Genomic DNA, 13,176 nt, shown 5'->3' on the forward strand with positions numbered 1-13,176 from the left:
AGTACCTGGCAGGTCAAGAAGCTTCAATGAGCCAGCCCTTGCAACTAATCACAGCGGCTTTCGGCAACTTGTCGTATGTGAGAAGCTCTTGGTAAGACTGAAAGAATAATTCATCTGACTCCGCCGCCACAAAGGAAAGGGAGAGGCTCCTGCAAGGGAACTAGAATAGAATGTGAGAAGTGTTGGTGGGTGGGAAGGGAGGGATTTGATCGGCGAAAAGAAGGCCGCTTTTCGGGCTGGGTCTTGGCAGGTGCGGCCCCCCCACTAAAATTCTTCTTCGCTGCAGGTACGGCCAGTGTAAAAGAAAATATCACTCACAGGAGCAGAGAGCTCGCTCTTTGCTCTAAAAGTTTCAGGATGATTGTTCGTACCCCGACTCTCTATATTTGTAAGGTTACTCTTTGCTAATCTCGCTCTACCAGAGAAGACAAGCCCGGCAGAGGAGAGATTATCTCCACCGCCGCGCCCTCACTCTCCGCGAAGCAGAGACTGCTGAGAAGCGTGCAAAGCTCAAAGCCTCTCTGGCGACTGGAAAGCCTCTGGACCCTGCCATTGCCAACGATAAGACTTTACGTGAAGACTACAAGTTTGACGAAAGCGCCGAAGCCCACAATGACATCGATGATGAATACGCCCATCTGTCTGGCATCACAGATCCCCGACCCCTGGTCACAACCTCACGCTCACCCTCCACTCGACTATCTGCCTTTGCTAAAGAGATTCGGCTTCTACTTCCTACCTCCATTCGTCTCAACAGAGGTACCCTCATTCTGCCCAATCTCGTCTCTAGCGCCAATGCCTCTTCCTTGACGGACCTACTTCTTCTCCACGAACACCGCGGCGTGCCCACAGCCCTGACAATTTCTCATCTGCCTCACGGCCCCACGGCGTCTTTTTCGCTACATAACGTCTTCCTGCGTCACGACCTCCCCAACGCTTCAAAGGGCACAGTCAGCGAATCCTACCCGCACCTCATCTTCGAAAATTTCAATAGTCCTCTTGGTAAACGAGTGGCGCAGATTCTGAAGCACCTTTTCCCGCCCCGAGATGCTGCAACTACCAATCAGAAGGTGGGCAACCGAGTGGTGACATTCAAAAACATCGAGGACAGTATAGAAGTAAGACATCACGTCTTCGTGCGGACAGGATATCAAAGTGTCGAATTGGCGGAGGTGGGCCCTCGAATGACGATGCGACTGTTTGAGATTAGGGGAGGGACATTGGAGAGCAAGAGCGGGGACACGGAATGGCACATGAATCAGTATACAAGGACGAGTAGAAAGAAAGATTACTTATGAGACGTTGCATCACGACGGCGTTATGCCACTGAAAGGATGTGACCTGCTAAAGGAGGAAACTTGTTGCGTGGTATCCAAAAAACCCCAGTGCAGCGCTTCCTCTGCCAAACTAGAGCCGACCAGCGGAGCGAGAATTAGTCCAAGCTCTCGAATATTGCGCAGTAAACATCCGAGCCAGAGAGCTAAGTTAGTGACAGCACGTGCTAGTTTCTCACCAGCACCTTGCTTTGCAACTTCGAAACGTCCAGTCTCGTAATCAGGTTTCGGGCTTCTACGAGGACGCTATGGCCTCGGAAGCGCTCGGTGTTACTCATCGCATGCGGTGCTTTTCCCCAAGTTGTAGGCGACGACTGCTCCCATAATCTCGGCAGTACATCAAACGGTCACTCGTCTTCACATGACTCAGCCATAGCCAGAATTGGACAACATGACCTTCGTCGAGATTCCAACAACATCAAGAGAAACCTACTGAGCCGGCTATATTGTGCATCATGACCAATCTTGTGAACCTCGATTCATACACGCCCCCTATTCCAATACCGCCTGTGCCACCAAATTTTGTTTTCTGCAATGGCGCCTATGGAACCGGCCTGCCACGTCGTGAAGCTTTGCAAGCTGGTAGTCTACTCCCACAAGGCACGCTGCCTGTCACGTACTCTGTTGCGGAACCAGAAATAGATGGTCTCGCGGCGAATGTTTCGGTACTGCGACCGGCGTATGAACTGCCATTCCTAGAATTTTATGGTAGTGTGTTGATATCCGTCGACGTCGCCTCACCCGTCAGTATCAGCAGGATCAACGTTGTGCCCAATGACATAAGAGGAATGGCAGCATATGTCGCCAATGAATGTCTAGGGCGTTACGGAGTGGGAGGATTTGTCACGAAAAAAATCCAAGGACTGGTGGACTTCGTCACGGATCCAACATCGAATATCGATGCTCGGATGTACCCCGACTCCACAGCTTTTCTCACCCTCACGGTGAGCAATCGCCAAACCGCGCATGCTTTTCCTGGAGACTATGACCCACAGTTGGCGTTCTTCCTGCGGAACGCTGAGATAGATGCTTTAAGCCGGGTGCAGTCTCGCTACCATTTCGTGATTGCGAATCGTATAGAGAAATTTGCGATTGCTGAATCACGCATGCGCAGGCTGGAAACAGAAGTCCCATGGTGGGACGGATGGTTGGTGCAAGGAAACAGGACCGCGATTGCCGGTTTTCAGGTCGTCAACGTGACTACCGAGGGAATAGCGACAGCTCGTCGAAGAAAGAGGGTTTCAGGACCGTTGCGTTGAGGATCTGATGGAAGACTTCTTGGGCTTTACAACAGGATCCAAATATTTCCCACCAATCGATTGATCATGAATGCCAAGAAAGGAGTTCCATGAGGCCGAACGTCAACGCACCTATCGATCGGAACGCAATATCAGAGCACATAATCGTGTAGTCACAGACGACAAATTAGAGGCATAATTCTCACCTTCTCCTCTCCCATGTCAGTTCCATGCTGGTGTCCTCCTTGACGAAAGATTCTCTTGTGACGCTTGTCGCTTACTCTCTGAGCAATGGTTGCACCAAAGCCCTAGACGTTCCAGCTCCGTTTGGTTTCAGCAACCCACATATGAGCGCAGATCCTCCATTGCAGGTCTAGTGATCACGATTTGCATCATCACGATGATCAGATCTGAAGCCTCCTGTCTTGAGATAGAATTTGAATGTCATGCACCCCACGTTTGCCCCACGATTCGCTCGGGGTTTCCCAAGATCGAAACACCTTTGTGCTAGTATGTAGGTACCATATTCCACGTGGTTGATCTCCGGCACGAATTTCACTATGAGATCTATTTTCAAATCTGATGTCGAAGACGGTGACCTGCAGCTGCTACCGCTCCGTTGGCGCATGATGTCGCTATTATCTTGATGACGTCTTCTCTAGTTCTTGAATCAAGATGTTCGAAAAAGTGTGAGCGTCAGCTCCTTTACAAGTTTCACTACAGCCTTTCTGACTCGTCTGCCTTTTCTCTCAAACACTAAGTTTACCAGACGTCCAAGGCGGCCCAGAAAAAATCCTTCACTGGCACTCAGCCTCTATCCATCTGATTTCCCATGCTGGGCTGCCACGAACTTCGCCTTCCAAGATTGGTATAAGTAGCTCGTGAGCCTATGAATCATTACTCAACCACAAGAGTACAATCGAGAGTCAACTCGTAATCTCGAGCAGGTTTCCATCTAATACCCTCACTACTCCTTACCACAATCCAGCACATTTAATCAACCAACACTATGAATCCCACTTCCAATTCGAATAGTCGACCAACTAATAATGTAGTCCCACCATTGCCTTATCGCTATCCTCCTCCTCGTCTCCTTCACCTTCTGCGCCCCAGTACCACCGCAACCAAAACCTAATTTGCAACCACGAAACATCCACAGCCGCATGATGACCGGCTCCGAAGCCCCCGGCGCCCTCACGCCTCCTCCTGGCCCCAAACCAGCCGGTGATCCGAATTCAAACCACGCGAGTGTTGGAATGGGACCGCAGACTGGCGATGATGGTGGTCGGACGACTGATCCGAATGCGAAGGCGAATGCTGGGGCCGGTGCTGGTGCTGAGGCTCCCTAGCAAGAAGGGGGTGCGATGGGTGGGGCGAGTGCGGGGAGGGCGGGATATCCTTGATCAGGGTGCTCAGAGTAGTTGAGTGTATGGCTTCACGATCAGATCTATCGCGATACCAGATACAGCATGAATCTTGTATGACTAGTGATGGATCACAAAAGGTCGTCCAAACTCGTGATCCCCGTTTTTGTTGCTACGTAGTCAGTCCGTTTTGTGACCTGCCTACCAATGAGCGGCCGTCTCGACGTCCGAGGCATTAATGGCTGTAGAGCGATTCGTCGACATATTGGCCGCTCCAAACACTTCCAATGGCCGCTCCACCTGCCAGTCACCCATGCAAGCAAACGTGTAAAACGGCGCCAGCGCGCGAGGGTTCGGTGCGCAAAGAAAGCAGCCTCGATTGAGGCTCCTGCAGAAAGCGGCACCCGAGTGATATGGACTCGGGCAGCTCACTTTATCGCATTGTTGGTCGGCCTCTACTGGAAAGATGAGTGAGCCGCCGGGTGCGCGTGGTGGCCTGGGGACGGCGAGGGTGTGTACAACGAGGCTGAAAAGGAGGGGGATCGAGGTAGTAGGCATGAAATGCATCATACGTGATTTCTTCGAAGTCGGAGACGATCAAAGTACCTGTAGAGTAGGAAAATCGGCACGAACGGAGGAGGCGCTCGAGCCCCTCGTTCTTGAGAAGCGACGACTGCTGTGGCGCTTGGGATGGTCATACGACCGCGTTTCGGTAGCAGTCCCTGCAGATGACTTGAAACGCGACACTGCATGCATATCAAAGGAGCGGGAGGGGCAAGTCAATGCTGGAATTTTGAAAGACATCCAGTACCAGGGACAATTACATGCAACGGTTCCAGAGTAGGGACGTATAGTACGTGGCCTACACACGGTCCGAGCCGAACGACATTGTAAGCTTGGTTCGAGGGGTTTTCCAAGACCATCCTCGACCCTCATTGATGCCCGTCGTACCTGCGTTGGTCTGTCTCTCCGTGAAAAAGATTACATATGCCTCGGGACGACTTTTGAGCAAGATGTTGGATAGGGTTAATAATCGCACGACTTGCACAATAGAACGAGATATCCGGACCCCAAATACGTTGTATTAAAGACCATCATTGCACCTCGCTCGAGGTGGTGGCATAAGTATAGTACTGAGATCAACAGAGCGTAGATTCCTGACATTTGCTAAATGCTTGGAGCAGCTACTGACTGGTGCCGGCAGTCTCCTATCAATCATTGTGGAGCTGAAGCAAAGTAGAGGTTGCTAGGCCACGAGTCGGCGGCTCCTAGAGCTTGACCCTGAGCCATTATTTTTTCCATCTAGCCTTCAAGTCAAGATGGATGCATCACCAGTAGAAAGCGTGGCGGCGAGGAAGAAGAAAATTTGATAAGACTAAATTTAGGCACTCGGCGATAAGATGCTCCGAGATTGCGCCATTCAGTCAAGCGTCTTTGGCAATTCCCAATGACAACAATTTCATCTTCCTGCCTCTATCTTGATAATGATGAAAAAGGCACGAAAAGTGCACAAACAAACATTCAAAGGATGTCTTTGACTTTGCACCTGTCGCTAGCTTGGTTGGTGTCTCGTTTAATCAGACGTTAGATATCGCCTCTCTGGTCCGTTTGCGCTCGGCATTATCCGTCCGGTAGGCTAGGAATGTGAGCAGTCATGAATCTTCTCCACCGTGACACAAGTTTTCATCGCTTCTTCTCTCCACTTCTTTATGCTTATAGATCAATTGCTATTCATATGCCATGACCTGCTAATCCTTTCCCTCTGTCTCTCTGTCTCTTTCTTCCTATGTAATTCCCTCTCCCTCTCTCTCCGGCGCCCCAACTGCCCCGTAGGCATTGGGAGACCTTGTCTAACTTGGCAACAAAGAACCTTCTCACGCCAAGCTTCTACTTGCCTTCTCTAACAGGCTTTCGTCTCTTATGACTTATTCCTAACAGATATAATCAATTGATCAGTACTATTTACGACATAGACATGCCGTCCCCAGAAGAGTCCCATACACCAGCCTCACACGAAGAAGAAAGCTCCAGAGATCAAAGTGCCGAGTCCAGCAAGCAACATTCTAGAGAAGGATCAAGGCCACCCAAGAAAAGGCACAATGTACGCTTCACGCCAGGAGGGGAGTCATTGGACACTTCAAACAAGAGGGCCGCTTTCGATCTTCGAGATGATACCAACCCACCTCCCAGGCCGAAGCCTTTACCCAGGACAAGATCTAACACAGTGAGAAGAAACAGTTCATATTCAGGCGCCCCTGCGCCTAACCCTGAGAAGTCTTTGGACATCACGGAATCGTCTGCTAAAGCACCAGTCCCCAGACCCAAACCTTCGATAATGAGACTGCCTTCAAGTGACTCAGAACCGGAAGACAGTGACACCAATCCTGATTATGAGGAAAACAAGGAGGATGAAGACGAAAGGAAGGAGGATGAGAAAGCAGTGGGAAAAGCTATATCACAGCAGACGGCACACGACAGGGCCGAACGTCTTTCCCGTATGATGGGCAGTCACTCTGCCCCTGGTTCCAGGTTTGCGTCTCCCCAAAGACCGCAGAGGACAGTCGCCAGATCACCACCTTCATCTCCACCTCCATCTCCGCCTCCCGAAAGAGCAAGGCAAATGAGGCTGGATTTGAGCGACATTCACCTGGAAAGGCTAGAAACCAGACGAAGGAAGTTTGGGATAGAAGACGACACGGATGAAGACGATGAAAAGGAAGCCGAGACTTTGTCATTGAAGAGAGGGAAACAGAGGGCAGGTCGATACTACGCTAGGGCTGCTCGTTTGATTGCGCATCATAAGTCACCACAGATACCACGATTGTTCAGACTTCACGCCGAGACGCCGCCCGGGACGGCCTCAGGTGTTCAAACACCTATGTATGAACGTGATCCCAACCACTACGTGCCCAGGCCCAAGGAGTACCGTGAAGGTTACCTCTCCTCACTCCTAAAACTCTACAATGAGCAGGGAGCTGGAATTGCTCTGTCTCATATACCTTCTGGTCACGATGCCATTACTCGAGCAGCACATCGACGCGACAGTGCCGCCCAGTCTTTGAATGGATCAACAGCTTCAGGAGCAACAACGCCTGCACAGACCCCAGGAACGTCACCGGCCGGCTCGCCAACATCTTCCGGCGCTACTACTCCGAAAGCAAAGCATCAGAAGTGGTATTATAAGAACTCTCAGAGCCAGTCTACTGGGGCTTTGTCAGATCTTGTTAGCTCATCTACTGTCTTTGCTCAGCCAACAACGGGTTCTAGTCAGACATCAAAGGCTATCAGACCAAAAGCGAAGCACAGGCCGTTGAGCGCTCAGGCTTTGGATACCGTTATGGGCAAGAAAAAGAAGGGCCACAGAAATGACGACTCGATCCGGATCCAAGTACACATTGCAGAGACAATGCAAAGGCAAGGCTATCTTATTAAGATTTGCAGGGCTCTTATGACATATGGAGCACCGACACATCGGCTCGAAGGTGGGTATCGTTTCAAAGCAAGACTTTTCCGCTGCTGACACAATTACACAGAGTATATGCGTATGTCATCTAGAGTCCTTGAAATTGACGGCCAGTTCCTTTACATTCCTGGCTGTATGATCGTCTCCTTTGACGATCAATCAACGCATACGACAGAGGTCAAAATAGTCCGTGCTACACAAGGTGTCAACCTTGGGAAGCTTCGCGATACTCATGAGGTGTATAAAGAGGTGGTCCACGATACGATAGGCGTCGAGGAAGCGATGGAACGTCTGGACGAGATCATACGCAAGAAGGATGATTATAGTCCGTGGTTTCGCGTGATTATATATGGATTCGCCAGCATGTGTGTTGGACCATTCGCTTTCGGTGCTCGTCCGATCGACATGCCCATAGCTTTCTTTCTAGGCTGTCTCTTGGGAGTCATGCAACTCATACTTGCCCCGCGATCGGAGCTCTACTCGAACATTTTCGAAATCTCTGCCGCCGTCCTGACCAGCTTCCTCGCTCGAGCCTTTGGTTCCATTAGGGGTAGCCAACTCTTCTGTTTTTCCGCTCTCGCTCAGTCCTCCATCGCCTTGATTCTACCTGGCTACACAATCCTTTGTGGCTCTCTTGAGCTTCAGTCGCGGAACATAGTCGCTGGTTCCGTACGTATGATCTACGCTGTAATATACTCTTTGTTTCTCGGCTTTGGCATCACGATCGGCACCGCGATTTTTGGTGCTATCGATAAAAACGCGACCAACAACACTACTTGCATGACAACCATGCCGGTCTGGTTCAAATTTATCTTCGTGCCTCCCTTCACGCTCTGTCTCATCGTCATCAACCAGGGCAGGTACAAGCAAATGCCGATAATGCTCGTCATCGCCTTTGCCGGGTACCTCGTCAACCACTTCTCGGCCAACCGCTTCTCTTCGAACGCCCAGATAGCAAACACGCTCGGCGCTCTCGCCATCGGTGTCATCGGAAACCTATATAGTCGTCTCCGCCATGGCCTGGCAGCAGCTGCGCTGCTACCAGCCATCTTCGTGCAAGTGCCTTCGGGCCTCGCCGCAGGAGGCAGTCTGATCAGCGGGCTGACGTCCGCAAATCAGCTTACAAAGCAAACGGTCAATGGCACCGCGAGCAATGGGACGACCACTATCAGTAACGCAACCAGCGCTTCAACTGTCAACGTCAACAGTGATGTCCTCAATGTCGCATACAGCATGATTCAAATCGCGATTGGAATCACGGTGGGTCTGTTCATGAGTGCTCTCGTTGTCTATCCTTTTGGAAAGAGAAGAAGCGGGTTGTTTAGTTTTTGATCCGCTTTCATCAACATGGGTTGGAATCTATCTGCTAGAACAAAACCAAGCTTTTGAATATTTGTTGCACGCATAGCGATGGGGTTTCTGCTTCAGCATAGCGCTTGTGCGAGGCCACGCTTACGAAATGTAACATGATCTTGGATACGAAGGCTACGATAAGTGAGGTTGGATGGGCCACGCCGCTGGGATAATGAAGGGTAGCAGTTGTACAGATACACGCAAAATGACCATTTCATATTCCTCCTCTGTAAGGCGCAATAATGTCCACCGCGATGTATTAGCGTCAACATACACACGTCCCCGGGGCGAATATGCCTCGACTCTACCAAAATTGCCCATTGTGAAGCCTTACCACACAACTCTGCGAAGAGTGCCAGCCCGAACCCACCACCTGTCGAATAGATGAAGAACCTATCCATAATCCCAAGAAAACACAGCACACAACGCCTCTCCCCCCCCCCCACCTCACAAAACGTCCACGCCTCCACTTTCCCCATCGCCTATAGAAACCACACCCCCAGCCCCCACCCCATCCGCACGACAAAAACCCTTCCCTCACAAACGCCTGCACGCCCATCTTCCCCACCCAAAAGACACCCCCCCTCGGGCAACCTCCCCCCCCCCTCCGCAGCGCCCACTCGCCCAATCACCTCAACACGGTCGCCAGATAGCCGTCGACCCGTCTCACACCGTGACGGTTGAAAGGAAGAAAGAAGAAGGAAGAAGAAAACAGTCTCAAAGGATCTGAACGTCAGAAAAAGAGAAAGCAAGATATGAACAACCCCATACCATCCTCCCCTCCGACGGCGGCGACTGACAGACATATCTCGCGCCGAGATAAACAAACGGTTCCCTCGAGGCATTACCGCGACCGAAGAAACACGGCGTGAGGGCGTAGAGGCCGAGGTCCGTGTCCGTCGACGACAATTTGGTGCCGTTGATGACTTGCCAGCTGCAGACGAGGAGGGACTGATTCGGGAGGGTGAGGTTCGAGGGGGTCCGCGGTGAGGTCGATGGAGAGGGGAATGGCGCCGGGGCCGCGGCGGGAACCGTAGACGGGGATGTCGTGGTGGAGGATGGGGGATTGGGATTGGGATTGGGAGCAGGGGGAGGTTGTGTTAGGTGGGGATTGGGGGAGAGGCGGTTGCATGGATGCTGAGAGGTTTGTAGTCCAGCACAGGTCATTGTTGTTGTTGTTGTTGTTGTTAGTGAAGGGAATTGACGCTTGAACAGGAGCTGGAGATGAAGCTGGCGAAGCGATTCCTAGCAAGAGCGCTAGGATTGGTGGTAGAAATGTCTGCGTAAAAGACATGCTGTGTATGAATGAATGGGCAAAAGGGTTCAAATTGTTCGGAAAGCAGTCTTGAGTGTCTGAGATAGTGTTGACTTGAAGAGAATGGGATATCGCTTTTAAGCACGGACTTGGAGGATTCGTACTTGCATGCACGCGATGTGCGTTCAGCAAGCGAGCAACGATAGAAGGAGACCATGAGATGGATTGATCAAATGCGAGAACAAGCTGCCGTAAGAGAGGGAAAGCGGTATGCAGAAATAGTATGCTGGTGATTGATATCCGAGCTTGTCGTTGGTTATGCGCCGCAAGCTGAACCTCTAGGCATATCTACCCATCCAGACCTTAGCATCTCCTCGCCCATTCTATTCTTACCCTCGTTCTTCGTAATGTCTTCCACGGCCTTGATCAAATCGTAGTTTATGCCCTCGCTGACAACGCTGTCGGCTTTGTAATCTTGATGACTATGTACGAAATGCCGAATCCATTTCGCGCCTGTCCATAGCTGACCAGAAGCACGTTTGCGGATCAAGTCAAGATACCGAGCTAGCTCGCAACGTGTCTCGACGTCGATGTTCACGCTGTTGAGGTAGGATTCTACAAGTGGAATCAGGCCGGGAAAGCCTTCACCAGACTGGCCGTTAATGATCTCGTCAATGGTCATCAGAGAATGTTCATCTTCGACTGGTCCTGTGGGTGTTGGTGGTCGAGAGGGCTGGTAAGCTGGTGTGGTAGTGCCTGATGTACCATTCGCTTTCATTGGTCGAGGCGGAAGAGGGTCATTGCGGAAATGGAATTTCTGGTCAAGGACTGCATTTCGGGCGTGGGCCGTTTCCATGTTTGCTGTTGTGAGAGGTATCGGTATGTAGAAATTGAGATCGAAGCTGAGGATGGCGCGAGTGATTAGCACAATGAAGATACAGAAGGCGGCATTTTCGAAGTCAGTGATTTGTATTTCCATGGGACGAAACTCGACTCGCCACCCAGTGTCCTTGTCGTGTGGCGGAGGCTTGAAGCGTAAGTGTTGCCAATTTGTCGATTGAAGATTCTCAAAGTGGTCGGTCTTATTCAGATCGAGTTCTTTGAGATCTTCGGCAAAGATGACGATAGGGTCTCGGATGAAGAGGTGAGCGAAGTGTGTAGCTAGCAAAGCATCCATTCCGCCGTTCATGAGCTGCTGTTTTAGGTCTTCATCCACGACAAGGTCAGGATCCATGTATTCTTTCCGTAACCGAGGATCCTGCGAGATGTATGTAGAATTTGAAGCATATCTCGACTTTGGTACTCGCCATCGGTCATGTTTTACTGGCTGTGGGAAGTCAGTGGCCATCCAAAGCCGTGCGCTTTGGAAATGCTTACGGCTTCACCGAGCTCTTCGGGTGTTCGATCGTCTACTGCTCGGCTAATCTGATTCCACCTCACGTCTGTGTCTGCAAGGAAGCCTTTGTATATTGGCGTTGCAGCAGTCAGTGCCAACATTATAGGACCCAATGGGCTGAGCTGATCGTACAGCTTTCGACCTTCAGTGATGTTCTTGGCTTGGAAAGTGATCTGCAAGCAACAACTACCCATTCCAAATGCCATAGCGTCCATGTAAATGTGATTATCCTTCGCCGCACCATTTCGTACATCGTCATCCTCGGGCCATTTGTGCATATCGTAATCGACTGTGGGGTCTATGAAAGGGACTGGAGTGTTCTCGTCTTTGAAGATGGGCACGTTGATCTCAACCTTCCGTCCTCTCCGGGATCGAATGTTTGCAGCCAATGTAGGGAAGCGGATGTGGGGGTTCGCAATCTCGTCAGGAAGGAACTGTGACCGTAATCTCTCGCCAGAAGGTGGGTAATAGGGAGCGATGAAGTCGTCCCTGGTGCCCAATCGAGGGAAGGTCGTCAGAGTTATTGGGTACTCGTTCGATTCCATGTGCTCTTTGGCTATGATCCGCCTTTGAACATGTCAGCTCTAACCCTTTTTGACAGGGTCAATAGTGATATTGACCAACCGCCATTTCATGTTGGGTTCCACATCCAGCAGGTCCTTGAATCCGATCCCCCAAGGTTTCCCAGGTGTCGCTTCCAACATGAACCTACCAAACTCGGGGTGGAAGACTGGTATTGCATCACCGGTGCTCTTTATAGTCTGAAGGTCCGGTACGCATCCTCCCTGCTTGCTCAAGGCTTCATCTTCTGCCAGAGCCTTGAGAATGTCCGCTTGTCTCAGAGACAGCCTGACTTTTCGACGCTCTTCTTCAAAAGCCACGACGAGGTATTCTATTTCATCACCCCATCGCAGAGCGTCTCTTTCTTTGCCCTTTGCGCGCTTCCATATTGCTAGCAACTGCTCAATCCCCCATTGGCGGACATGGTCTGCGTTCTTCTTGGCTTCGGGCCAATCCAAAGGGGTCCCAAGGGCTCTAATGAGAGACTGGTGATCAGCTTGGAAGTGATAGGTAGTCCTAGCATACGAAGTAATTGAACTTACAAGAGCCCCATCCCCACGAAGCCGCAAGCAAGTAGTCTGCGTCGTCTATTAGTAGCTCTTGTTGTTGAGTGGAGTCTCAAATGGCAGGAAGAGCGCCAGAGGCAAAAGTAGTACGGCGCTCAGTCGAGGCAGTCTCATTGAAGGTCAATCGGCAGAAGGAATAGTAATGCAACTGATAGACTTTTGGCGAAGGACTCCCCTACGTTGGCGCTATGGTCCGGTAAAGTAAAGTATGTATTAAGGAACCAATTGCGCCTTCACTGTCGACTTGGACGCCGCTCCCGCTGGTTCAGCGTTCCGCGAGTGATAGGGATGTTGCTGCAAGAGCCGGCGACTGTCTGACAGCAAGTGAAATGTTGAGGGAGGCATGTTGGTATGAAGTATGAGTGACGGTATTGATTACAAACCTTCCTACTTCCCACTTGTGGAGGAAGGCACGGGATGACGATCTCGTCTCTAGCTTCCGCCCGCGGGATAAAAGGATGAACCTCCGCTTGTCATTGACTGCTTTCCGGTACTTTGATACCATGTCTACTCCGTCTCTTTGTATGTTGCTGAAGGCTGTCATGATTGTAGGAGGGAGTTCGTTGTGGTCGTCTGCATTGCTGAGGGCATTTCTTTGGGGGCTAACGTCACCGAGATAAGGCAGCTATAGCTCAACTCCCGAAGC

At 50.9% G+C, this 13,176-nt stretch overlaps 4 protein-coding genes across 4 annotated transcripts; 3 read left to right on the forward strand and 1 right to left on the reverse strand.

Moving 5' to 3' along the window:
- Nucleotides 1-357: 357 nt before the first annotated feature.
- HO133_002033 (uncharacterized protein) lies at nt 358-1,298 on the forward strand (the record flags this gene model as incomplete). Its single annotated transcript, XM_037292961.1, has 2 exons — nt 358-363; nt 423-1,298. The coding sequence occupies 2 exons, from the start codon at nt 358-360 to the stop codon at nt 1,296-1,298; spliced, it is 882 nt and encodes a 293-aa protein (XP_037150614.1).
- A 491-nt stretch (nt 1,299-1,789) lies between these two features.
- On the forward strand, nt 1,790-2,593 carry HO133_002034 (uncharacterized protein; the record flags this gene model as incomplete). Its single annotated transcript, XM_037292962.1, has 1 exon — nt 1,790-2,593. The coding sequence occupies one exon, from the start codon at nt 1,790-1,792 to the stop codon at nt 2,591-2,593; it is 804 nt and encodes a 267-aa protein (XP_037150615.1).
- A 3,318-nt stretch (nt 2,594-5,911) lies between these two features.
- Nucleotides 5,912-8,731, forward strand: HO133_002035 (uncharacterized protein; the record flags this gene model as incomplete). Its single annotated transcript, XM_037292963.1, has 2 exons — nt 5,912-7,418; nt 7,470-8,731. The coding sequence occupies 2 exons, from the start codon at nt 5,912-5,914 to the stop codon at nt 8,729-8,731; spliced, it is 2,769 nt and encodes a 922-aa protein (XP_037150616.1).
- Nucleotides 8,732-10,323: 1,592 nt separating this feature from the next.
- HO133_002036 (uncharacterized protein) lies at nt 10,324-13,074 on the reverse strand (the record flags this gene model as incomplete). Its single annotated transcript, XM_037292964.1, has 5 exons — nt 10,324-11,334; nt 11,385-11,970; nt 12,028-12,480; nt 12,507-12,542; nt 12,914-13,074. The coding sequence occupies 5 exons, from the start codon at nt 13,072-13,074 to the stop codon at nt 10,324-10,326; spliced, it is 2,247 nt and encodes a 748-aa protein (XP_037150617.1).
- Between the last annotated feature and the right edge of the window lie 102 nt (nt 13,075-13,176).

This window comes from Letharia lupina (genome assembly GCF_014066315.1).
Source record: "Letharia lupina isolate WasteWater1 chromosome Unknown contig_14, whole genome shotgun sequence".
In the NCBI taxonomy this organism is placed as follows: domain Eukaryota; kingdom Fungi; phylum Ascomycota; class Lecanoromycetes; order Lecanorales; family Parmeliaceae; genus Letharia; species Letharia lupina.